We start from the raw sequence: 26,461 nt of genomic DNA, 5'->3' as shown, positions 1-26,461 counted from the left end.
GGATGCTAATAGGAGCCTGCCTTTTGCTCTTTATCCCCCTCAAAGGGCCCAGAAGTCAAGGAGCACAGACTTGGGACCGGGGGGCATGTGTTTATTAGCAACAAGGAGGGGTTCTGGGAATAGGGCAGCCTGGGAAGCAGCTGGTGAGCTGTGCAGTGGGAAGGGTCCCCTGGCTCTCTCACTGGTGTCCAGGCTGGTGGGGGACAGCTGGGCGGTGCCCTGGGCAGAGATTGGTGAGAAGGGGATGGGGTGGAGAGAGCCTGAGGGCACCTGAGAGGGCGTCAAGGGAATAGAGAGGGCAGCAGTGCTGGGCAGGTGGGACAAAGGCAGACCTGGAACCCCCTCCCAGCTGCACCCTGGCTCCCATCAGCCCCCTCTGTAGCCATACTTACCACACACTTGCTCACTTATATATGCACTCATCTGTGGGGGACAGAGTGGTCAGCATGGGCAGGGGTGTGTGTGGGATCCCTGACCTCCAGGACCCCTGCACTGCCCCTGGGCTACCCTGGGCCTCAGCCTGGTCCAGCCACAGAAGCTCTGGGGCTCCTTTCATAGATGGTACAGAAGAGGGTTGGAAGATGGGGCAGGGGACTGGAGGAGAGGCCTGAGGACAAGCAGACCTGGGTGACACACGTTCTCCAAAGGAGGCAGGTGAGGCCCAGCCACACTCCTGTTTGGGCACCAAGCCTTCTGCCTGTTTACCTGCTGAGTCCTGACAGACCCTCAGGCTTTGGGAGGCACCTGCCCAGGCCAGGCTGCCTGAAGACAAGGGTACCTCCTAAGTCAGTGGTGAGCCAGTCCCAGGGCAAAGGGGGAGGTGGCCAGGCAAGGAGACAGAAAGCTTCGCCCCATGCCTGCAATTCTCATGTGGGCAGGCCCGAGCTAGGGTGAGGGAGGAACACTAGGGGCCCAGAACCCTGATTGTGGCAGGGTCTTCCTGAACCTGAAGTGGCTTCTGGGCCTCCAGTGACCACAGCAGGGGCCTTCATCCCTCCTCTCCCCCCTTCCCTACTGAGGCAACATCAGGCCTGGACAGTCCCCATGTGCTCTTCTCTCCCCAGCTGGTGATTACCGATGGGGATTGGGAAGATGATGTGGTCATCGGTGAGGCCCAGGGATTTGGCGAAGCTGATGAAGTTTTCCTTCAGCTCCTGGGTCAGCTCCTTGGTCCTCCCTGTGGCCAAGATGGCTGGTGAGTGGCTGGCGAAAGCTCCATAAATATTGTGGAACCCATGAATGATGCCTCAGACCCCTCCCTCCTGAGGGGTCTGTGGAAAGACCTCTCTCCCGCCTCCCAGGGCTCAGAGTGAAGGGGACCTTGGGGGCTGGGTGTCGTGGGCCTCTTCTCCCCCAGCACAAACAAGAGCCGGGTCCCAGGGGGTAAGACCCACCGTAGAGGGTGACCATGAAGAACTCCCGGTTTTTGTTTTTTTGTTTTTTTTTTTTTTTTTTTTTCAACGTTTATTTATTTTTGGGACAGAGAGAGACAGAGCATGAACGGGGGAGGGGCAGAGAGAGAGGGAGACACAGAATCGGAAACAGGCTCCAGGCTCTGAGCCATCAGCCCAGAGCCTGACGCGGGGCTCGAACTCCCGGACCGCGAGATCGTGACCTGGCTGAAGTCGGACGCTTAACCGACTGCGCCACCCAGGCGCCCCAGAACTCCCGGTTTTTGTAAACTTTCTTGAAGAACACCGTGGCAACCTGGTTGTAGTCTGTGGCCACCACTTGTACAGTGTAACTCTGGATTCCAGGGTAACCTGCATGGTGGACAGTGAGGGATCAGCCCTCCCGGCAGAGGGAGCTGTTGGTTCCTCCCCTGGTACCACAGGATGGTGTCTGTGTGGAGGGGCAGGGAGGTCCTTGCCCCCGGAGACCGACTCCACTCAGGACTCACGCTCAATGTTGCCCAGGTTGAATTGGCCTGGCTGGAAACTTGGGATGAAAGTTGTGATCCAGTGGTCACAGCGCTGTATCCTGTGGAAGCAAGAGATGAGGGGGTAAGAGGGTGACACCCCACCCTGCCACAGCAGGAGGCCCGCACGCCACCCCTCAGGTGGGCCTGTCTCTTCCCCGCTGAGCCCATCCCTGCCTGTCCCTGCCTACTCTGCCCTGAGCCACCTGAGCTGCTCAGACTCTCCCTCTGCATCTACTGTCTTCCTTCTTCGAGGCTGTTTCCCCTTGGTGGCCTTCCCTCCATACTGTCCCCTTCACCCGCAGCATTTGTCTCCTAATTTTTTTTAAATTTTTAAAATGTTCATTAATTTTTGAGACAGAGAGAGAGACAGAGAGAGAGAGAGAGAGAGAGAGAGAGAGCGAGCCTGAGTGGGAGAGGGGGGGAGAGAGAGAGGGAGACACAGAATGCAAACCAGGCTCCAGGCTGTGAACTGTCAGCACAGAGCCCTACACAGGGCTCAAACTCAAAACTGTGAGATCATAACCTGAGACAAAGTCAGAGGCTTACCCGACTGAGCCACCCAGGGGTCCCCTATGCCCTATGCCTATCTTATGGCTTCCTGCTATAACCTCTCCTGGGGGAATCAACAGAGGCTCCAGTCTGCTGGATGCCAAAGACTCCCTTAGCTGCTGGGCCAACCCTGACCTCTCACCTGCAGCCCGTCTGGTCCCCTGGGAACCCAAAGCCGATCTCCCCACACCTGCCCTTCTGCTCCTTCCATGACAGATGCTCTAGCCCCATCCCCAAGTGCCAGAGCCAGAAGCCCAGGGGCGCTGCGGAATCCTTGGCTCTCCTCTCTAGGTCCTAATCTGCCCCTTCTCTGGTCATCTCCCACCTATGACTGATCAGCCTCCTGGGCTGCACACCATCATTCCTCTCTCTGCTACAGCCACACCTGCTCTTCACCAGTACCTGAGGCTCCTGCCAGGGTGGCCACCCCCCCACCCTCCAGACTGCTCATCAGCTCCTGCTCAGGGCGGCCATGAGATGGCTTGCTATTTCTTGAAGAAGTGGCTCTCTCTGACTCAGTCCAGCAGCCCTGCCATAAAGGTCCCAGGTCTCCTGACGCAAGTTGGTTTCTCAAGGCCCAGCCCACAGACCACCTCCCTGAAAGCCCTGGACAAAGCTCAAGGTGGGATTCCAGGCTGGATCCACCGACCCTCCTCCCATTCTAGGACACTCCGAGCTCTCTTTGTCTTGTCACTGATGACCGCTTTTGTCCAACCCCAGTACTGTTTTGTGTCTGTGCTGAAATGACCAAGAAATGTTGATTTAGTAAATGAAAGAAGGAATAAATATAGGGATCCAGTACCCAGCGGTAGGATGAATTATCATCTTTCAGCTATGGCCAGCCCTCGGCTATGACATCAGTCTGCCTCTTAGACCCCCACGGCAGCCCTCTGGGCCCCCCATTTCCCCTAGGAGGTGATGGATCTCACCAGGGCAGGACAAAGGTGACATTGTAGCTGTTGTCTTCGTTCAGCTCATAGGTGATGGTGTACATCTTCAATTGGCTGTGTTTTTCTTTATGAATTTCCTTCCCTGCCAGTCCCAAGATGTACCATTTCCCCTGGAACTACAATGGGGGCTGATGATAGGCAGAGCCAGGAGCAGCCCCAGGGGGCCCTCCTGCTGCATCCCTGCAGGCACCTCTAGGCAGCCTGGGCCTCAACCAGAAGCCCCTCTAACTAGGCTGCTGGGACCCAGCTGGCCACACAGGCTGGGCTGATGAGCCTGGCAGGAGCTGGAGACTATCAGGCCAGGCGGGAGCCCTGAGTGTGTCAGGGACAGGGTGACACTTGGCAAGTGGCCATCTGGCTTCCCTGAGCCTCAGTTTCCTCATCATGTAGAGGGCCTGAAGATGTTCCCCCCTTGCAAGGACTGCAGGGATTATGGAAGAGAGTGTAGACCAGGGGAGTCTGCTCAGCTGACCCTCTTGTCAGCAAGGTTGGGTGGGGATGGGAGCATGGGGTGTGCCTTCCATCAGGGCACCCGAGAGCAGATGGAGCTAAAGCCTGAGCCCATCCTGCCTCTCCTCCCCTCTGTTTACACTCTTCCCAGGGCCTCCCTGCACCCAGACCTCCCAGGCCCCTTACCAGCTCATTTTGGAAGTCAGGTTGCAGAGGGACCCTGTGCAGAGGCGGGGTTGGGATCAGGTTTGGGGTGGAATCCTGGGCCTGGGTCTGCAGGGCCCCTAGCAGGACAAGGCCCAGCCACAGGAGACCTAGGGCCATGACTTCAGGGCTGAGGAAGCTGGCACCACTCCAGATATTCCCTGAAAGAGGAGATGAATGAAGAGCCTTCTGGGGGATGCTATTTATGGTCTCTGTGGCCAATGGCTCAGCCCAGGGTGGAGCGACTTATCCTTTGCCAAATCCTGGAAGGGTGAGACAATTGCCAGCAACTCATGCTGAAGATCATGGCAAGCTCTCTGCTCTTTCCTCCAGGTCAGCATTATGCAAGATGAGGGGCCGTAAGGTCTGGGAGGTGAGAGGGTGCATTCCCCATATCTCCACATCTCTGGCGGGGACTCTCTTCACAGTCTCTTCCCCCTGGTTATCACTGTGTGTGGTCATGGGTCTCTGATCTGGACCAGCTGTCATCTCTGACCTCTAGAAGCCTCTCAGCTGGGGCCTAGGGGCCTGGTGGATTAACTGTGGTAGGGCCCCCTTCCTGCACCTGATGAAAACAGAGAATGCCTCGCATCAACAGAGCCCATGCTGCTTGTGGTTCTCCAAAGGGAAGGGAAGGGAAGGGAAGGGTAGGGAATGGGAGATAGTTGAAAGAGGACATTCCTGGTAGGGAAGGACAGAGTGTGCCCTGTGCTGCTCATGGAGCCCAGATCCTGGCCCTCCCAGGTACCCACCCCAGGCCCTGGCACCCTTCCCCTCCCCTCCCCAGAGAAGGCCTGCTGGGGAGTGCTCCTGATGAGGGAGCATAAGGCAAGCTGAGGGCAGAGCACATGCTAACATGCTCCCCGAGCCAGAGGTGGGATCTGTGTGACATTCCTCAGGCACTCCTGGCTGCCCAAGAACAAAGGAAAGGAAAGAAAACAAAGAGTTAAGTGATAGAAATTACAGTCCTCCATCAGTTTACCTATATCCTAGAAAATTAGGAGGAAAAGGTGATCTTATCAATAGCCTAATCTCTAGCATCCTATACTCAGTTTCCTGGAGCCCAAATATCACCTACCTCCATAGTGATATGGGGAACAAAGGCAAGAAGGAAAAGTCAGATGGCATTAAATTTCATTATGACCTGCAGCCCATTGACAAATACTTGAAGTGCATATTGAGTATAACATTTCTCCAGGAATTCCCTATAGTCTGAATGTTAATGCTTTGCTAGAGGAGAAAACAACCTTAGCTTGACAACAGCTAGACCTCCAGTAATGTGGGAGTCTACTTGAGCATATAAAAAATCCCTTTAGAAAATTCCTCTTGACTTTATCTCCCCCAACCCCATGGTATATAACCAGTCACTCTTCACAACCCCAGTGCAGCTCTTTCTGCCCAAAAGTCCTGTCCCTGTGAATTAACAAAATCATCTTTTTTGCACCAAAGATGCCTCTAGAATTCATTCTTGGTTGTGAGCTCTGAACCCCACCATTCCAAAGCCCCATCATTCCCGTCTTGAGTCAGCCCCTCCCCCTCATCCATGCCCCATTGGCAGGGTGGGCCCAGACCTCAGCTGGCCCCTCAGGAACTTGGCCCCTCCTGTGGGCCCAGTGGTCAGAAACCCGAAGCTGGGCATGCCAGCCACAAATGAGACAGCTTGACATAGCAGAGCTCTGAGGCTACGGTCTCAGCTTCATCCTGGTGGGGGACAATGGGGGACATGCATCCTCACTGTGTGAAAAGGGGTCAGGGGCTAGGGCCCAAGGGGGGCTCTCTACCCTGCTGCTTTGTACACTGAGTAATTTGGGTCACAGTGAATGCAAGGACTCAGCCTCATTCTTGAGAGATCACGGATACCATCAGCTCTCTCTGGCCAGTCTTGGGGTGTGGAGTCCAGGGGCCTAGGCCTGGGCCCCCAGAAGTGTTCCTGCCATGGCTGATCCCAGCTTTGTCATGGAGGGAAGTAGTTTCTTCATGGAGGCTTGGCTGTCCGTGGGAGGCAGTGATGGGTCCCAGCCCTCTGGTGGTGTCTCCTAGGTGTCACCACATGGGCCAGGGCTGACAAAATGCCTGACCTGAGGCTGTCCTGAGGCCTCACTGGCTGCAGATGAGACTCCTGGAGACCTCACGGGCTTTCCACCTGCTACAGGGGAACCAGCTCCCCTAGCCTGGGCTTTGGGTGGTGGGCCCTGAGAGAGAGACTCTGGGTGAAGAGGGAGCATAAGGCAAGCTGAAGGCAATGTACAAGCTAGAACCTCCCCCCTCCCCACAAAAAGGTGGGATACGTGTGATATTCCTCTGGCTGCCCAAGAACAAAGGAAAGGAAAGAAAATAAATGGTTAATGATAGTGATCACAGTCATGCAGGACATGAGTCTCCATCGGTTTACAAATATCTTAGTAAATTATAAGAAAAAGGCAATCTTATCAATAGTCTAGTCTCCAGAAGCCTATAGACTCAGTTTCCTGGAGCCCCTATTAAGACCCTAACCTCCATGGTGATGTGGGGAAGAAAGGCAAGAAAGAAATCGCAGATAAAATTAAATTTCTGATACCCTGCAGACCAGTGACAAATCCTTGAGGCAAATACCAAGTACAACAATGTCTCCAGGAACCCCTACCATTCCTAATATTAATGCCTTACTAGAGGTAAAACAACCTTAGCTTGACAATAGCAAGGCCTCAGGTAGATTAGGAGTCCTCTTTAGCATATCAAAGTCCTTCTGGAGGCCTCCCTTCCTTTTGACTTTACTTCCCCAAACTTCCTAGTATATAACCAGTCACTCTTCACAAAACCAATGCAACTCCTACTGCCCACAGGTCCTGTCCCCGCGATTTAATGAAATCACTTATTTTGCATCAAAGATGTCTTCAAGAATTCTTTCTTGGCTGTCAGCTCTATAATATGCAACCCCCCCCCCCCCCCCCCCCCCGTCCCCTGCCCAGCCTCATCATTTGGCGCCTATATGGGGTTGTGAGTCTTTTCATCTGGACTCTGAGCTTCAGTGCAAATGTGGTGAGTGTTTCTTTTTTCTTCCTTTACTCATATTTCAGAGGCTTTTCAAGGAGAGGAGTCTGGCCTTATTAGAACACTTTCCTGTCTATTGCTCAGGCTGTACTCCTGTAGCCCGTGGCTACTCTATGGGGAGGAGAAAGCCTGCCTTTTGGCTGGAAGTGAGTCCCCAGGCAGGAATGGTAAAAATACCCAGAAACTTGTGCCCTCTCTTTCTTCCTGTCCTTATATATTGTTGTCTGTCGTGGGCATGGAACAGACATCTATATGACTAGCATGGATTCCAATCTTTAGAATATGGCAGAAGTTTCCTCCTCATTGGTCTAACGTGATCCCCTCCACATCCATGGTCTAGTCACTTATGGCTGCGGGACCTCTTCTGTTGCTGGTGAAACCAGTACCTGATTGAATTAAAATGTTCCCCAGCCGGGAACCATTTCCTAGGAAGTTGGAATGTAAAGACTATATGTGTTGGAATGTCACTTGGATCATGATGGGTTTCTGTCTTCACTGTTTTGGGTCAATGTCTTCTGCTAACTATTACTTAAATTACAAAATTGGGCAATTCCCCCTTGTAAAACTTTCCCAGTATTTTCCATGGGTTAAACATGGTGTTTTCTTCAGCCTTCTCAGCAAGGCAAAGTAGGTCCATCTGCTTGCACCTATTTGTAGCCTAGGATACCATGGGAAATCGGAGGGATGCCAGCATCCCTCCCACAGAGGCCCTTAGGGGCTGGTTGGTGATCATAGCAATTTTGTTTGAAGTTTGCCTCAGGTCACTTTGACACCTCAGGGACCTCTGATATATCCTGCGTGTGGGACACCACCTGGGAGTTGGGGGGGGGGATTTTCATGGTAATGGACTTTTTCTACTTTTCTCTCTCTAGGAGGAGGATGGGACCTTCTTCTCAGTCCCCAAGGACCCTCCCTTGGGATGCCTCTTCAACCTGCTAGAAACAATTTGGATTGCAAAATTTAGGAAAGAGGTGATGTCATGTAACACTGCGTGGCCTTAGTAAGTTCTAGCAGTTAGATCTCTTCTGCAGGAAACAGGGTCTATGGATGGAGGCACCCTAGGTCTAGGCCTTCACAGCTCTAAGTGAGGACCTGGGCCAAAAGGCCTGTTGCAGAATGTATTTGCTCTACTGTGTTTGGCTAGTAAACTCCCTCCTGACATAGCGGATGTCCTAACAGGCCTCCTCCTGATGGAACACAGTTGCTAGAGGAAACATAGGCCATCCCTGACAAAGGGGATGCTGACTCTTTCTCTCTGTTCCTCCTCCTAATAGATGTGGGGACCTCTCCCTCATTCATTTCCTGTGTTAATGGCTTTAATTGGAGCCAACTGTGGGTAGTATACCTTGGCACATGGACTTTAAGGAATATCCCCAAACTCCATTTGCTTCAAGGGAAATTCCCTGTCTTCTCTAGCCTGACATAGACTCCTTATTTCCACTTTGGTGGAAAACAAACAAACAAACAAACAAACAAACATGGGGTTTCCTCTTTCCCGGTGACAAGGTTTAGAACCAGGAATCCTTTCTGCCTTCTGGCACTTCCATTCTTCTGCCTGCTTCTCCCCCTCCTCCTGTTTCTGCATCATCTTCCATGCAACCTACATAACTGGCTTCTAGACCATCCTCCACCCTTGATGTCAAGGAGTGATGAGCACCCCCTTGAATCGCCCACTTCAGATTCCCCCATTGGTGTCCCAGGTAAAATTTGACGATGGGGAACAAATTGATCATCCTTTAAGTGAATGCAGGTGGAACATGTTTGGTGTTTAAGCTTATTTAAGTTTGTTGGTTTAACTATGACAGACATGTATTTGGAGTTTTCAGCATTAAATATGAAACTTTTATTCTATCAAGGTTTCCTAAAGGTCAAAGAAGCTCATGTTGTCTCTGTTGCAATTTGTTAGCAAAAAGATGACTTAAAAAAATGGTTAATTTTGTGTACCTCAAAGTTTTCACAGATAATTCTTAAGATAGCTTTCAAAGTATTTCATAATCTGAAACTTGGATAAATGGGATTGAATTTATTGCATATCTAGGTCTTTTCCAAATAGATTGATTACTGAAGCATTGATTACTGAATATAGGTTTGTGCTTTTGACTCCTTATTGCAGAGAAACTAAGAAAATCTGGGTCTATTGGAAAACATGGTTTGTGATTCATTGATTCATGATTTTGCCATCTAAAGAATTCTGGTGTAACAGTTTATGATTGGTTACTAAGTTTTTATTAGAGACTAAGTTTTCTAAGAGTTAAAATTCTGCTAAGTGTACTTAAAATGGATGGAAATAAGGAAAGCAACTCTGTATGTAGGAAAGTGGGAGATATGTAAGAAAGATAAAGAATGGAAATACATTTTTTGTTGTTGAGGGTACAAGAAAGTAATTTTGTCCCAAATGAGACTGGTTGTTTCAAGAAAAATGGTTTGGGCCAAAATTTGAAGGCAAAGGAAAGTTGTAGAAGGTTCATGAAAAGAATCTTTGGAAAGGAATTTTTTTAAATGTTTTTTTTTAAATTTTATTTTATTTTTGAGACAGAGAGAGACAGAGCACGAGCAGGGGAGGGGCAGAGAGAGAGCGAGACACAGAATCTGAAGCAGGCTCCAGGCTCTGAGCTGTCAGCACAGAGCCTGACGCGGGCCTCAAACTCACGAACTGCGAGATCATGACCTGAGCTGAAGTCGGACGCTGAACCAACTGAGCCACCCAGGCGCCCCTGGAGAGGAATTTTATGCGTGGTCAGGATGGACTAAGGTTGAGATGAATGGATTTTATTTTTTTATTTATTAAAAAAATTTTTTTAATGTTTATTTATATTTGAGAGAGAAAGCACAAGCAGGGGAGGGGCAGAGAGAGAGGGAGACACGGAATCCAAAACAGGTTCCAGGCTCTGAGCTATCAGCACAGAGCCTGATGCGGGGCTCAAACTCACAAACTGTAAGATCATGACCTGAGCTGAAGTTGGACGCTTAACCAACTGAGCCACCCAGCTGCCCAGAGATGAATGGATTTTAAAAGTACATGGGCCTAAGGTTGAAATGCTGCTTTTCTCTGTTTTCAAAAGACAAAGTTTTCTGGCATTGTTGATCTGCTCTTGATAAGAAAATGTAAACAAATGTTTTTTTCTCTTTGTCTACTGGGAAGACGAAAGCTTTAGGTTTCCTCTTGATCGAGTCTTTGATTACTTAAGGTTAAAACTTCTCAATGGTAAAGGAGCTAGGTTTTGCTAACAACTATACAGTGCTACATATTTGCCTTTGGAATCTCTTATTGCCATCTTGGTTAAATAAATAAAGTTTTAAAATTTGTAATGATCTATAATCCTATTTAGAATGTGCTGTATAACTTTCTAAGGTTTTAAAATCTTTCCCAAGATTTTGACCAATTAGACCTTTTTATTTGGTATGCTAAGTTACTTGGAAAAGCACTGTCAAATAATGGTAAACCTTAGTTGTATTGCATGGCTAAATGCTGTAACTGCTCAAATATATATACAATTCCTAAAGTTTTAATGTTTTGGTATAAGGTCCTCCCTTGATATCTGATTATTGAAGTGTTATGGGTTACAAAAATAACTGTTTCCTTGTCAATCGCATCATCATGAACTCTCATCAGATCTTTAACAATGTCCATTTCTGAGATCTTGTCATTTTTAATTGTTCTTGTTCTCCCACAAAACGTATTTCATCTTCAAGGAGGTTCATAAAAAGGACTTTTAGGAGAAATACAGGTATTCGACATCTTTAAGATTAAGCTAAAACGGGAAAGAATTTCCAGAACTAAAAAGCTTCGTTCAAACTGAACAAGCATTAGGAACATGGCACTAAATAAACTGAGGAAGATTATAGTTTTTGTGACTCTTGTTTGAAATATTGCTGGTTCTGTGATGTTTCCTCTTCCGGATCAAGGGGATTTTCTCTTAAGATATCTATAATGTACAGAGATGTCATGAAGTTTTCGTTTGTAAACTGAAACATTTAACTTTTCTCTCTCCCTAAACCCTCTGAAATTCAACCACTCTCAGTGAGTCTTCTTTCTTTCATGGCAATTGCAGATATTTGCATAAGTACAGTAAGATTCTTCTTGTAACAGGACACATTTGGAAATACTGGTTGTTTTGCCAAGGCTTTGACTGGAATGTCCTATTTGAGAGAAATGCATAGACCCTGATATGACCAAATGGCTTTAGGGAACTAAGGTTGACTTTATGAAACATGGAGCCATAAAACCCCTTGAAAATGTTGGCCAGGGGCAGCTGGGTGGCTCAGTCAGTTGGACGTCCGACTTGGGCTCAGGTCATGATCTCGCGGTCCATGAGTTCGAGCCCCGTGTTGGGCTCTGTGCTGACAGCTCAGAGCCTGGAGCCTGTTTCGGATTCTGTGTCTCCCTCTCTCTCTGACCTTCCCCCATTCATGCTCTGTCTCTGTCTCAAAAATGAATAAACGTTAAGAAAATTAAAAAAAAAAAAAAAGAAGAGAAAACGTTGGTCAGATACCTTGCTCAGAGAATTCCCAGCAGCTTTACTTCGTGAGTAAAGAATGCCACTTCTGGGCAGGTGCAGGGAACTCAGGATATCTTGGGGACCTTGTGGAGAGAAATTTGCCCAAATCTACAAGTATTGCAAGCCTGTGTGATGCAAATACTTGACTTGGCTTCTGGTCTGGAGAGGCCAATCAGTTCAGTCTCCAGTTCAACCTGGAGATTCCTTATAACAGGTTCCAGCAAAGCAAACTTTAAAAGATCCTTAGGATCAATCACTATTCTAGCTGAGCTTATGTAAATCATTAGGCCAAGTTTGTTAAAACTGGGCTTAATTTGCAAACGAATTAGTCTTGATTTGGCCATCTCTGGAAATGAGGGTTTTTAGACAGAAAAACTATGTTTCTATAACGCAGCTCTCTGGACGTTAAATTCTAGTTCTGATTGTCTTTAGATGTTTGCTGTTTGTCTAAACTAGACACCTTGAGGTAAACTTCAGAAAAATTGTCACAATATTTCATGTATAGAAAATCTTCTGCTTGTTATTCAGTGGAGATAATAATAAATCCCTGTGGGCATAGTTAAAAAGCTGGAAAATGGGATGGATTCCCCCAACAATTGTATGCACAGACTTTCTCACTATAGACCTATGAGTAGATAAAGACTATAGTGCTTTACTATTCACTGGAGGCCAGGTTAATTCCTAAATCTCTAAATATGCCAACCATATCCTCCCTCCACCTGATCTGACAGTTACTAGAAATCCACCCCATATAAACCCTAAAGACCTGGTTTATTTAAAGGATGGAAAGTCTAATACAACAGGGTATTTAACTCCAAAATGGAAGGGTTCCTACTGGGTCTATTATGTACTCCCACTGCAATAAAGTTAGGCACACTTCATGGGCTCCTGTATCTAAAATAAAACCTGTACCCCCTTCACAGGAATTCAACGAGCAAACTAATCTGCCTTCTTATTCCTGTGAACCTGTGGAAGACCTCCAACTTCTCTTAGGATGGTTGTACCTTTCTTTTTCATCCTCTTTTCCCAATTTCTACTAACAGTTCCTTCTTACAATGGGCCATTCAAAAGGATCACCACAGACATTTGAGATATAAGCCAGAAAGACCAATCTGATTCCTGCTGCCTGCTCCCACAAACATCTGAGGATACTTCAAGCCTAACATCTAACAATTCTCACTGGCAGCACTGGGAGACAGTGGGTTTGTAATCTGCTCTAAGCATTAACCTGTATTTTTCTTGTTTCTATAAAAGTACCTCCTATTAATGACGTGCTGGCTTACTAAACAAAACAGAGTCAATATAATGAGTATACACCACCTGTACACAGTTGAGGCCTTAAATGACTCTCAAAATAACATTATATTACTAAATATTAAATAAGTCAAATACAGAAATCAGTTCTACAAAACAGAATAGCATTAGATGTTTTAAGTGCTGCACAAGGTGGAACTTAAACTCTCATAACAACAAAATGGTGTGTATACATTCGGACTACTTCAAAATATTTCTGGATTTCCAACTGACATGAATACTCAAATTGGTGGATTAAACGATCCCTCTCTTACCTTAGCAATTGGTTAAGCTCTCGGTCTGGAGGATTTTTGTTAGCTACCAAAGGACCTTTCATTTGAGCTAATCTGTCTAGTTATTCTACTTATGTTTTGCTGTTTTTCCCCAGGTCTCTCTGCCTGGTGCCAAGATTCCAGCACTACAATAGCTTCAAGCCAAGAGATGATCCTTTCTACTCAAGGATGTTCATACACGTTGTCCACCTTGGGTTCAGCTGCCTCACCTTAGCTGCCCTATATGTTTCCTGATGGACCAATATTGACCCATAGGTAGGGACAGCTCTATGCCCCTACTCAGCAGGATGAAGCTATAGAAGATGAGACCTTCTTCCTACAACAACCTTAAAGACTTAAGGGTCAAAGTTGTTCAGGGGGGACATGATGAGTTAGGGTGGGGCAAGCTGAGGGCAAAACAAGCTGGCACAACCTCCCCTCCCTCCAGGTAGAATAAGTGTATTATTCAAACATTCCTGGCTACACAAGAACAAAGGAAAGGCATCTAAGTGCTTGCCATGGTGATGTGGGAAACTAAGGCAAAAAAAATTAAATCCCTTTACTGCCATCACCCCATTGACAAGTTCTTGAAACCAGCAGAGTGAACTCCCTCTTCAATCTCTGCTGCTTCAATGTTGACATTTTGCTACGGGCAAAGAGAACTTTAGCTCAACATTATCCCAACCTTGAGGATACTGTAAGTCTACTTCCTTTCTCACAATTGCCCCAAGATATATGCTGGCAATCATACTCCAAGCTTATAGCCCCCAATATGCATCTGAAGGGTCTCACCACTGAGGTTTTATTCAATGGTAATAAGTGGTGTTTCCTTAGCAACAGCGAGCCCCTCAAGGTCCTGAAAATCTTGCTTCCAAAATAACTTAGAGACTTTATCCCTGACCCTCTCCCAACCTGAGGGTATATAATCAGTTACCCATCACAACCCCAGTGCAGCTCTTCCTGCCCCTGGGTCCTGTCCCCGTGCTTTAATAAAATCACCTCTTTGCATCAAAAACTTCTTCCAGAAATTTTTCTTGGCCATTGGCTTTGGACCACCGCACCAATCTCCAAAACTTCATCAGTATACATTCTACATTATCACACAAAATTTCTGGATTTCTAACTGACCTGAACACTCAAATTAGTGCTTTAAGCAATCCTTCTTTTCCTTTCATGATTGGTTCAACTTGTGAACTTGAAGATTTTCATCAATTACCAAAGGACTTTCATTTGGGCTGTTCTTTCTTGTTATTCTAATTACATTTGGCTGTTTTCTCCCATGTCTCTCTGCCTTGTGACAAGACTCCATCACTACAATAACTTCAAACCAACAGATGATCCTTTCTTCTTTTTTAAATTTTTAAAAATGTTTATTTATTTTCTAGAGAGAGAGACAGAGCTCAAGAGGGGAAGGGCCAGAGAGAGAGAGAGAGAGAGACACAGAATCCGAAGCAGGCTCCAGGCTCCGAGCTGTCAGCACAGAACCTGATGTGGGGCTCGAACTCACAAACTGTGAGATTGAAAGGGCCAGTCTACATCGGCTGACTCCATCTTGTTCTGTGTCCTTCACCTTGACCACACCTCCTCCCCTTGAGTAATCCCCGCCCCCCCACCTGCCTAACAGGACTCGGACCCTTCCCCAGACAATTGGCTGAGGCCACAGCCATTACCTCACCAACTGCCCCTAGGCCCCAATAAAACCTTTGTCCTTTTGAAACTTGCTCTCTCTCCGGTATCTCACCGCTGGGTTGGTGCAGGTAGGGGATTGAGCTTGAGCTAGCTCGAATAAAGGCTCTTTTGTTTTTGCATCGGACTCAGCTCCCTAGTGGTCTTTGGGGATCACGAATTCTGGGCATAACATTTGGGGGCTCGTCCGGGATCCCCAAGACCCCCGAGGGACGCCCGACCCGGAGAGCCTGACTGGCCATGGTTAGTGTCTGTTTGTTCCGTCTTTTCTGTGTGAGCTCATTTCTGAAATTCTGGTAGTGCTCGACGTGGTCTAAGTGGACGCACTGGAGGACCATGGGCCAGGAGTTTTGGAAGACGTTCCGATCCTCCCTTCTGGAGGGACGTGGAATCCCTTCATCGGTTTTGGAGGGACATGAAATCCCCTCAAAGGTCTGAGACAAGGCAGGTCGCTCCCACTGGTCGGCGTGAGGCCGTCGTCTAGCTTTCGGTTTTGGAGGGACGTGGAATCCCCTCAAAGGTCTAAGCTAGCTTTGAGTTTTGCTTCCATGGAGTTGGAAGACTTTCTAAGGGCCCTCTGTCTGTTTCTGTGTTTCTCTGTTTTGTTCTGTGGACTTACTGGACGGACGATATGGGACAGAATCAGACTACCCCTCTACCTACCCTCTTGGCTTAAGGCCTTCCTAGCCCCACTCCCTCTGGAGCCAAAACCCATTCTTGCTTTGCAGGGGACAAAGAAGAAGGAAAACAAGAAAAGTCTTACCCAGCCTTCAGCACCCCTCTACCTTGTCCTATGGGGGGGACTGAAGAATTTTTTCCTCCCCCGTATAACCCTCCTAGGATGCCGGAAGAACACCATCCTCCCCCTTCGGGGGAGGCAGACGCTGTTCCAAGAGTGGGAGGTGGAAACGCTCCAGTGGGAAGCCCACCCTTTACCAGACAAAGGGCTCAGAGGGAGCAATCCGCCTCCACCGCCGACTCCACTATTCTGCCCCTGCGAACCACTGGACCCCCAACGCGGAGGGGAATCAGCCCCATCACTATTGGCCTTTCACCACTAGTGACCTCTACGATTGGAAAGCTCAGAATCCTAAGTTTTCTGAGAAACTGGCAGGGCTTATTGATTTATTAGACTCTGTTCTTTTTACCCATCAGCCCACGTGGGATGATTGCCAGCAGCTTTTGCAGGTCCTGTTCACGACTGAAGAAAGAGAAAGAATCCTCAATGAGGCCCGAAAACTAGTTCTGGGTGCAGACGGGAATCCCACCACCAACCAGGCTCAGATAGATGCCTCCTTCCCCTTAACTCGGCCCCAGTGGGATTTCAACACGGCAGAAGGTAAGGAGAGGCTCCGGGTCTACCGCCAGACTCTAATGGGGGGGTCTCCGAATGGCTGCTAGAAAGCCAACAAATTTGGCCAAGGTAGGAAATGTACAACAGGGAGAAGATGAATCTCTGGCTGCCTTTTTAGAATGGATCATGAAGGCATTCCGTACCTATACCCCCATGGATCCAGAGGCTCCGGAAAGCAAGGCAGCTGTTATCATGGCCTTTGTAAACCAATCGGCCATAGACATTAGGAAAAAATTACAGAAAATAGATAGACTAGGAGAAAAAAGTCAGCAGGACTTACTGCTGGTAGCCGAAAAGGTATATAATAACTGGGAGCCTCCTGAGAACAAGCAGGCTCGTGCCATGGCGGCTGCCAGCAGTAAGCAGACTTGAGACCTGGCCAGAATACTACTAGCTACCACTGCTGACTCCCCTGAGGAACAAGACCGCCATCTCCGGCAGCTGGCAGACGATGCAAGAAAAGGTAAAGGAACTGCCGGGGGGGGGGGGGGAAGCAGAGGCTGCAGAAGGATCAGTGCGCATACTACAAGGAGATAGGGCATTGGGCCCGAGATTGTCCAAAAAGGGCCGGCAGGAAGGGAAGCAAGACTGATCGAATAAAAGTCCTAGAGCTAGATGAACTAAGTGATTAGGGGAGTCGGGGTTCGGACCTTCTCCCCGAACCCAGGGTAACTCTTAAAGTGGAGGGGACCCCTGTTGACCTCCTTGTCGACACCGGAGCACATCATTCGGTCCTCCGCACCCCACAAGGAAAACTAGCCAGCAAGAAGTCCTGGGTACAAGGGGCAACTGGTATGAGCCAGTATTCATGGACTACCCGAAAAACAGTAGATTTGGGGATGGGCCGGGTATCCCACTCCTTTATGGTAATACCAGAATGCCCCTACCCGCTGTTCGGACAGGACTTACTGACCAAGATTGGAGTTCAGATAACTTTCAGACAAGGGGGGCTTCAGGTCACCGATGGCAAGGGCCACCCCATCCAGGTCCTGACCATGAAACTGGAGGATGAATACCACCTCCACCAGGAGGCGCTCCCAAGAGAGGATAATATAGACAGATGGCTACAAGAATTCCCCTCGGTTTGGGCAGAGATGGGGGGGGGGCGGATAGGACTAGCGGCTCACAGGACCCTGGTCCTGGTAGAGCTCAAGCCAGGAGAGAGTCCTGTAAGGATCAAACAATACCTCATGTCTCAGGAGGCCCGGAAGGAGATCCAGCCACACATCCGGAGACTACGAACCCTAGGGGTACTAGTTCCTTGCCAGTCTGCCTGGAACACCCCCCTACTGCCAGTCAAAAAGCCTCACACAAATGACTACCGACCGGTACAAGCCCTCTGGGAAGTAAATAAGAGGGTCACGGACATACACCCAACTGTTCCCAACCCATATACTCTCATACTCTCTTGAGCTCCTTGGCGCCCTCCAGGGTCTGGTATACTGTACTAGATTTAAAGGACGCCTTCTTCAGTCTGCCGCTGGCATCCCAGAGCCAACCCTTGTTCGCCTTCTAGTGGCATGATCCGGAGGAGGGCTACAGTGGGCAACTCACCTGGACACGGCTACCTCAGGGATTCAAAAATTCGCCCACCATCTTCCACGAGGCACTACACGAGGACCTGGGTGAGCACAGAAGGAAGCACCCTGGCCTCACCCTTCTACAGTACGTACATGACATCCTGATTGCTGCCAGCATGGTCAAAGACTGTGAGCGAGGGACCCAGGACCTGCTGGCTACCCTGGGGGCCTTAGGGTACCGGGCATCCGCAAAGAAGGCTCAGATATGCAGGGAGAGGGTAAGTTACCTGGGATATATCCTGGAGGGCGGACAGCGGCGGTTATCAGATGCCAGAAAAGAAACTGTCCTGAAGATCCCTACTCCCACCTCCCAAAGAGAAGTAAGGGAATTCTTAGGATCAGCCAGCTACTGCCGCCTCTGGGTTCCAGGTTTTGCTGAGATCGCCAGGCCCCTATATGAAGCTACCAAAGAGGGGAAAACATTTAAATGGGCTGAAAAAGAAGAAACTGCCTTTAATAGTTAAAAAAGGCCCTCCTAAGTGCCCCAGCCCTGGGCCTACCAGACATTACGAAGCCCTTCCACCTCTTTGTAGACGAACATAAGGGAATAGCAAAAGGGGTTCTAACTCAAGCCTTAGGCCCCTGGAACCATCCGGTGGCTTACCTGTCCTTGAAACTAGACCCAGTGGCTGCCGGCTGGCCGCCATGCCTAAGAATTATTGCGTCGACAGCACTCCTAGTCAAGGACGCAGACAAACTGACCCTAGGACAGGAGATCTGGATCACGACCCCACACGCCATTGAAGGGGTCCTGAAACAGCCTCCTGATATATGGATGAGCAACACACGTATGACTCATTACCAGAGCCTCCTACTCAACCCTCCAAGAGTGCGGTTCCACCCCAGTGCAGCACTCAATCCTGCAACCCTGCTGCCCGACCCTGACCTAGGTGCTCCACTACATGACTGTGCGGGAATCCTGGAACAAGCGCATGGATTCTGGACAGACCTGACCGACCGGCCCCTCCCTGATGCCACTTGGTTCACTGATGGCAGCAGCTTTGTGCGAGATGGACACAGGTTTGCGGGTGCAGCAGTGGTCACTGAAACGGACACCGTATGGGCCGAGGCTCTACTCTCCAGAACATCAGCCCAGCAAGCAGAGCTCATAGCCCTCACCAAGGCGCTGATGCTGGGAGCTAGAAAACGGCTTAACAACTACCGGACTTGGGAGACCCAGTTTTACCAGACCAGCCCAAATACTCCCAGGAGGAGTTACAGTGGATCAAGAAACTCCCCATGGCCCAGGAGATAAAGGGATGGTGGTATACCCCTAACAAGGAGCTCGTGCTGCCAGACCGGCTCGGAGTCTCAATATTAGAGCACATGCATTGGTCTACTCACATGGGGGCCTGAAAATTAAAAGACTTAATCCGACATGCCAGAATCAAGATTCACCAACAGGACACCAAAATAGAGCAAGTTGTATCTGCCTGCAAGACCTGCCAACTCACCAACGCGAGAGCCACATCAAATAAAAAAAGGAACCAGGTTCAGAGGCACCAGACTGGGAGCCCAATGGGAAGTCGACTTCACTGAAGTCAAACCAGGAAAGTATGGTTATAAATATCTTTTAGTATTTACAGACATCTTCTCTGGCTGGCTGGAGGCATACCCAACCAAGCATGAAATGGCTCAGACGGTGGCTAAGAAGCCACTAGAAGACATCTTACCCAGGTATGGTTTTCCTGCCATGGTAGGATCAGACAATGGACGAGCTTTTATCTCGCAGGTAACACAGGCAGTAGCCAAGGCGGTGGGGGCAAACTGGAAATTACATTGTGCTTATAGGCCCCAGAGCTCAGGACAGGTAGAAAGAATGAATAGAACCCTAAAAGAGACCCTTACCAAATTAACCATGGAGACTGGCAGGGACTGGGTGACTCTCCTACCGTATGCCCTTTACCGGGTTAGAAACACTCCTTACACTCTGGGTTTTACTCCCTACGAGATCATGTTTGGCAGACCACCCCCTGTTATTCCCAACCTTCGAGCTGAACTTCTTGCTGAGTTTAAAGATCAAGAACTTTTTCTTTCCTTGAGAAGGCTCCAGAGGGCGCACGAGGACATTTGGGCGCGCCTCCGTGCCATCTATGAGGCTGGCCCGACCCCGACACCTCATCAGTACAGGCTGGGAGACTGGGTCTACGTCAAGAGGCACCACTGAGAGACCCTCGAGCCGCGTTGGAAGGGACCCTACATCGTGGTGCTGACAACCCTCACCACTCTCAAAGTAGACAGCATCGTGACCTGGGTCCATCACATCCACGGTCGGCCAGCGGACCCCTCCTCGATCCGGAAGGACTTCGTCACACGATGGGCTGTCAGTCGGGACCAACACAACCCACTCAAGCTCAAGCTACAGCGCATTCGACCCACCTAATATTGGTAACTCTGTTAACTCTGCTTGTCATTGCTCCCGGGAGTCCCCACGCCCCCCAAAACATCACCTGGCAGATTATAGACACCAGCTCAGGGACAATACTTAATCAGACCTCCCAGAGCCACCCCAGGGACACTTGGTTCCCAGAACATTGCGTAAACCTCCAAATTCTGTTCCCCTTGTCACCATAAATGCAGCTGGTCCCATGATTGGGTCCGTAAGCTACATGACAGGGGGGAATGAAAGGGCGGGCCTACGCCGGCTGACTCCATCTTGTTCTGTGTCCTTCACCTTGACCACACCTCCTCCCCTTGAGTAACCCCCCCCCCACCTGCCTAACAGGACTCAGACCCTTCCCCGCCAATCAGCTGAGGCCACAGCCATTACCTCACCAACTGCCCCTAGGCCCCAATAAAACCTTTGTCCTTTTGAAACTTGCTCTCTCTGCGGTATCTCACCACTGGGTCGGTGCAGGTAGGGGATTGAGCTCGAGCTAGCTCGAATAAAGGCTCTTTTGTTTTTGCATCGGACTCAGCTCCCTAGTGGTCTTTGGGGATCATGAATTCTGGGCATAACAAGATCATGACCTAAACTGAATTTGGATGCTTAACTGACTGAGCCACCCAGGCGCCCCTACAGATGATCCTTTCTACTCAAGGAGGTTCGTACTCATTGTCCACCTTGGATGCAGCTGCCTCTGCCTTCTGTAACTCTTTTATATGTTCCCCAGCTGATCAATATTGACTCATAGGTAGGGACATCTCTATTCCCTTACTGAGCAAGAAGAAGCTACAGAAGATGAAACCTTCCACCTCCAACTACCTTAAAGAAGTAACGATCAAAACTGTTTATGGGGGATATGATGAGGGAGCATAAGACAAGCTGAGGGCAAAGTACAAGCTAGCATTACCCCTCTCCACCCCAGGTGGGATGTGTGTGACATTCCTCAGGCACTCCTGGCTGCCCAAGAACAAAGGAAAGGAAAGAAAACAAATGGTTAACTGGTAGAGATACCAGTCATGCAGGACATGAGTCTCCATCAGTTTACAAATATCTTAGTAAATTAGAAGAAAAAGGCAATCTTATCAATAGCCTAATCTCTAGAAACCTATAGACTCGGTTTCCTGGAGCCCCCACATCACCCCTCATAGTAATATGGGGAAGAAAGGCAGGAAGGAAATGGCAGGTAATGTTAATTTCCTGATACCCTGCAGCCCATTGACAGATAATTGAGGCTGGCAGAGAAGAACATTTCTCAAGGAACTCCTTACTGTCTTAATGCTAATGCTTTGCTAGGGGAAAAAGTACCTTAGCTGGACAGTAGCTAGGTGCCCAGTATTCTGTAAATCTTCTTTAGCATATGAAAGTCTCTTAGAAAACTTCCCTTGACTTTACCTCTTCCAACGCCAGAGTATATAAGCAGTCACTCTTCATAACCCCAGTGCAGCTCTTTCTACCCATGGATCCTGTCCCTGTGCTTTAAAAAATCCTATTTTTTGCACCAAAGATGTCTTCAAGAAAACTTTCTTGGCGCTTGGCTCAGGACGCCCCCATTACCCCCAAAACTTCATTTCTGGTGAAGTGGGGTGACATAACCTCACACCTGGCCCTCGCTGGGCCTCTGCCATTGACCTGCTGCAGGTGGCTGAACATGGGGGTGAGATGTGCCCCATCAGTGTGCTAGGAGGCAGGGACAAGTGAGGTCAGCTGTTGGTTTGAGGCTGGGCCTGGAGTTGGGAGCTAGAAATGTTCAGTCGGAATTAGACTCTGCTTCTGTGGCCCCCATCCCTTGCTGGGGACCACAATTCCTGGGAGAGATGCTAATAGGAGCCTGCCCTATGTTCTTTAACCTCTCAGAGGGCCCAGAGGTCAAGGAGCACAGACTGGCACCATGGGATATGTGTTTATTTAGCAAACAAGGAGGGGTTCCATTAGTAGGGCAGCCTGGGGAGCAGCTGGTGGGTTGTGCAGTGAGAAGGGTCCCCTGGCTCTCTCAGTGCTGTCCAGGCTGTTGGGGACATCTAGGCGGTGCTGTGGGCAGAGGCTGGTGTGAGGGGGATGGGCTGGAGAGAGCCAGAGGGCACCTGAAAGGGAGTCAAGGGAATAGAGAGGGCAGCAGTGCTGGGCAGGTGGGACAAAGGCAGACTTGGGACCCCCTCCCAGATGCACCCTGGCTCCCACCAGCCCCCACTCCAGCCATACTTACCGCACGCTTGCTCACTTATCCATGCACTGATCTATGGGGGACAGAATAGTCAACATGGGCAGGGGTATATGTGTGCTATCCCTGACCTCCAGGGCCCCTACACTGCCCCTCGGCTGCCTTGGGCCCCAGGCTGGACCAGCCACAGAAGCTCTGGAGTTCCCTTTGTGGATGGTACAGCAGAGGGCTAGATGATGGGGCAGGGACTTGAGGAGAGGCCTGAGGACAAGCACACCTGAGTGACACCTGTTCTCCAAAGGAGGCAGGTGAGGCCCAGCCACAGTTCTGATTGGGCACCAAGCCTTCTGCCTGTTTACCTGCTGAGTCCTGACAGAACCTCAGCCTTGAGGAGGTACCTGCCCAGGCCAGGCTGCCTGAAGACAAGGGTGCCTCCCAAGTCAGTGGTAAGTCAGCCCCAGGACAAAGGTGAGGTGACCCAGGACAAATATGCCTGGGTGGAGGGGGAGGTGACCAAGCAAAGAGACTGAGGAAACATGGCCCCGGTGCTGCAATTCTCATGTGGGCAGGCGCAAGCTTGTGTGAGGGAGGAACACTTGGGGCCCAGAACCCTGGATGTGGCAGGGTCTTCCTGAGCCCAAAGTGGCTCCTGGGACTCCAGTGACTGCAACAGGGGCCTGGGTCACTCCCCTCCCCACTTTACTAGTGAGGAAACATCAGACCTGGACAGTCCCCATATGTTCTCCTTTCCCCAGCTGGTGATTACCGTTGGGGATAGGGAAGATGATGTGCTCATCAGTGAGTCCTAGGGTTTTGACAAAGTTGATGAAGATTTCCTTCAGCACAGGACGCAGCTCCTTGGTCCTCCCTGTGGCCAAGATATCTGGTGAGTGTCTGGTGAAAGCTCCATAAATATTGTGGAATATATGAAAGACACCTCAGACCCCCTCCCCCTGTGGGGTTCTGTGGAAAGACCACTCTCCCACCTCCCTGGGCTTGGAGTGAAGGGCAACTTGGGAGCTGGGTGCGATGGGCCTCTTCTCCCCCAGCATGGCCAAGAGCAAGGTCCCAGAAAGGTTAAGACCCACCATAGAGGGTGATCTTGAAGAACTCCTGGTTTTTGTAAACTTTCTCAAAGAACACCATGGCAAACTGGTTGTAGTCTGTGGCCACCACTCGGACAGTGTAGTTCTTGGTTCCAATGTAACCTGTATGGTGGATGGTGAGTGATCAGCCTGCTCTAGCCAGGCAGAGGGAGCGATTGCTTCCTTCCCGGCCTCCACAGGATGGCGTCTGTGTGGAGGGGCAGGGAGGTCCGTGCCCCAGAGACCCACCCAACTCAGGACTCACGCTCGATGTTTCCCAGGGTAAATTGGCCTGGACGAGAACATGGGACAAAAGTTCTGATCCAGTAGTCACAGGCCTTTTTCCTGTGGAAGCAAGAGATGGGTGGATAAGAGAGTGACAGCCCACACTGCCATAGCAGGAGGCACACAACCCACCCTACATATGGCCCTGGCTCTTCCCAACTGAGCCCACCCTCTCTGTCCCTGCCTATTCTGCCCTGAGACTCCTGCCTGACCTGCCTAGACTCTCCCCCAGCACCTACTCTCCCTCCTTCTTCGGGGCTGTTTCCCCTTGGTGGCCTTCCCTCCATACTCAACCCCAACCTGAGGCATTTGTCCCCTATTCTTTTTTTTTTTTTTTTTTTTTTACTTTTTTAAGATGTTCATTAATTTTTGAGAGAGAAAGAGAGAGACAGAGCTCGACCAGGGGAGGGGCAGAGAGACAGGAAGACACAGAATACAAAGGAGTCTCCAGGCTCTGAGCAGTCAGCACAGAGCCCGACCGGGGTTCTAACTCAAAAACTGCAAGATCATGACTCAATGCAAAGTCAGATGCCCAACCAACTGAGCAACCCAGGTGCCCCTGTCCCCTATTCCTATCTTGCAGCTTCTCGCTGTAACCTTGCCAGGGGAATCACCACCGAGGCTACAGTCTGCTGGATGCCAAAGACTCCTTTAGCTGTTGGGCCAACATCTGGTCCCCTGGCACTCCAGAGCCGATCTCCCAACACCTGCCCTTCTTCGGATTCTTCAATGACAGATGCTCTATCCCCATACCCAAGTGCCAAATCCAGAAACCCAGAGAAGCTGAGTAAGCCTTGGCTCCCCTCTCTAGGTCCTAATCTGCCCCCGCTCTGGTCATCTCCCACCTATGACTGATCAGCCTCCTGGGCTGCACACCATCATTCCTCTTCCTGCTGCAGCCACACCCACTCCTCACCAGTACCTGAGGCCCCCACCACTGTGGTCACCACCCCTCTCCAGACCACTCATCAGCTCCTGCTCAGGGCAGCCATACAATGGCTTGCTGTTTCTTTCTTTCTTTTTTTTTTTTTTTTTTAAATTTTTTTTTCAACGTTTATTTTATTTTTGGGACAGAGAGAGACAGAGCATGAACGGGGGAGGGGCAGAGAGAGAGGGAGACACAGAATCGGAAACAGGCTCCAGGCTCTGAGCCATCAGCCCAGAGCCTGACGCGGGGCTCGAACTCAGGGACCGCGAGATCGTGACCTGGCTGAAGTCGGACGCTTAACCGACTGCGCCACCCAGGCGCCCGCAGGCTTGCTGTTTCTTTAAGTGGTGGCTATCTCTGACTCAGTCCAGCAGTCCTGCCACGAAGGTCCCAGGCCTCCTTCTGACACAGGTTGGTTCCTCAAAGCCCAACCCACAGTCCACCTCCCTGGAAGCCCTTGAGAACATCCTAGGTGGATCTAGCGACCCTCCTCCCATTCTAGGTCACCCCTGTTCTCTTTATCTTGTGTCCTGATGTCTGTCTGTGTCCATCCCCAGGATTGTCTTCTGTCTGTGCTGAAGTGACCACAAAATGTTGATCCAGTGAATGAGAGAAAGTTAAATGCAGACATCCAGTACCCAGTGGTAGGATGAATGATCATCTTTCAGTTTTGGTCACCCCTCGGCTATATCATCAATCTGCGTCCTGGACCCCCACCACAGCCCTCGAGGCCCCCCATACTTCCTAGTTGCTGGTAGCTCTCACCAGACCACGGTAGAGGTGACATTGTAGCTGTTGTCTTCTTTCAGCTCGTAGGTGGTGGTGTACATCTTAAACTGGCTGTGTTTTTCTTTATTAATTTCATTGCCTGCCAATCCTATGATGTACCATTTTCCCTGGAACTACAATGGGAGCTGATGATAGACAGAACCAGGAGCAGCCCTAAGGGGCCCTCCTGCTCCATCCCTGCAGGCACCTCCAGGCAGCCTGGGCCTCAACCAGAAGCCCTTCTAACTGGGCTGCAGGGACATAAACATACAGGCTGTGCTGATGAAGCAGCAGGAGCTGGAGCCATCAGGCCAGGTGGGAGCACTGAGTGTGTCAGGGACAAGGTGACCCTTGGCAAGTGGACAGCTCACTTCCCTGAGCCTCAGTTTCCTCATCATGTAGAGGGCCTGAAGATGTTCCCACCTGGCATGGACTGGGGGGATTATGGAAGAGAGTGTGGACCAGGGGAGTCTGCTCAGCTGACCCTCTTATCAGCAAGGTTGGGTGTGAATGGGAACATGGGGTGTGCCTTCCATCAGAGCACCCGAGGGCAGACTGAGCTAAAGCCTGGCCCATCCTGCCTCTCCTCCCCTCTGTTCACACTCTTCCTGGGACCTCCCTGCAGCTGCCACTCCAGGCTCCTTACCTTCTCATTCTGGAAGTCAGGCTGCAGAGGGATCCTATGCAGAGGCGGGGCTGGGATCAGGTTTGGGGTGGAATCCTGGGCATGGGTCTGCAGGGCCCCCAGCAGGACAAGGCCTACCCACAGGAGACCTAGGGCCATGACTTCAGGGCTGAGGAAGGTGGCACCACTCCAGATATTCCCTGAAAGAGGAGATGAGTGAGGAGGCTTCTGGGGGATGCTATTTATGGTCTCTGTGGCCAATGGCTCAGCCCAGGGTGGAGCGACTTATCCTTTGCCAAATCCTGAAGGGTGAGGCAATTGCCAGCAGCTCGTGCTGAGGATCATGGCAAACTCTCTGCCCTTTCCCTCAGGTCAAGATTATGCAAGATGAAGGGCAGGAAGGTCCATGAGGCTGGAGGATGCATTCCCCATGTCTCC

At 50.0% G+C, this 26,461-nt stretch overlaps 1 protein-coding gene across 5 annotated transcripts; it reads right to left on the bottom strand.

Moving 5' to 3' along the window:
- Positions 1 to 78: 78 nt before the first annotated feature.
- On the bottom strand, positions 79 to 26,242 carry LOC123592473 (neutrophil gelatinase-associated lipocalin-like). Of its 5 annotated transcripts, none has more exons than XM_045467503.1 (7): positions 26,045 to 26,242; positions 25,396 to 25,532; positions 23,683 to 23,762; positions 23,421 to 23,540; positions 1,076 to 1,177; positions 393 to 423; positions 79 to 270 (listed from the first exon to the last, which is right to left on the bottom strand). In XM_045467503.1, exons 1-6 carry the CDS (start codon positions 26,180 to 26,182, stop codon positions 404 to 406), a joined length of 597 nt encoding a protein of 198 aa, XP_045323459.1. In that variant the 5' UTR covers positions 26,183 to 26,242; the 3' UTR covers positions 79 to 270; positions 393 to 403. The 5 variants fall into 5 exon arrangements, with proteins under 5 accessions (XP_045323459.1, XP_045323460.1, XP_045323461.1 ...); XM_045467504.1 differs by having other exon boundaries at positions 79 to 219; XM_045467505.1 differs by having other exon boundaries at positions 79 to 207.
- Between the last annotated feature and the right edge of the window lie 219 nt (positions 26,243 to 26,461).

This window comes from Leopardus geoffroyi, chromosome D4 (assembly GCF_018350155.1).
Source record: "Leopardus geoffroyi isolate Oge1 chromosome D4, O.geoffroyi_Oge1_pat1.0, whole genome shotgun sequence".
Lineage (NCBI taxonomy): Eukaryota > Metazoa > Chordata > Mammalia > Carnivora > Felidae > Leopardus > Leopardus geoffroyi.
Note: the sequence above shows the minus strand (reverse complement) of the source record. Positions and strands in the feature narration are given on the sequence as shown.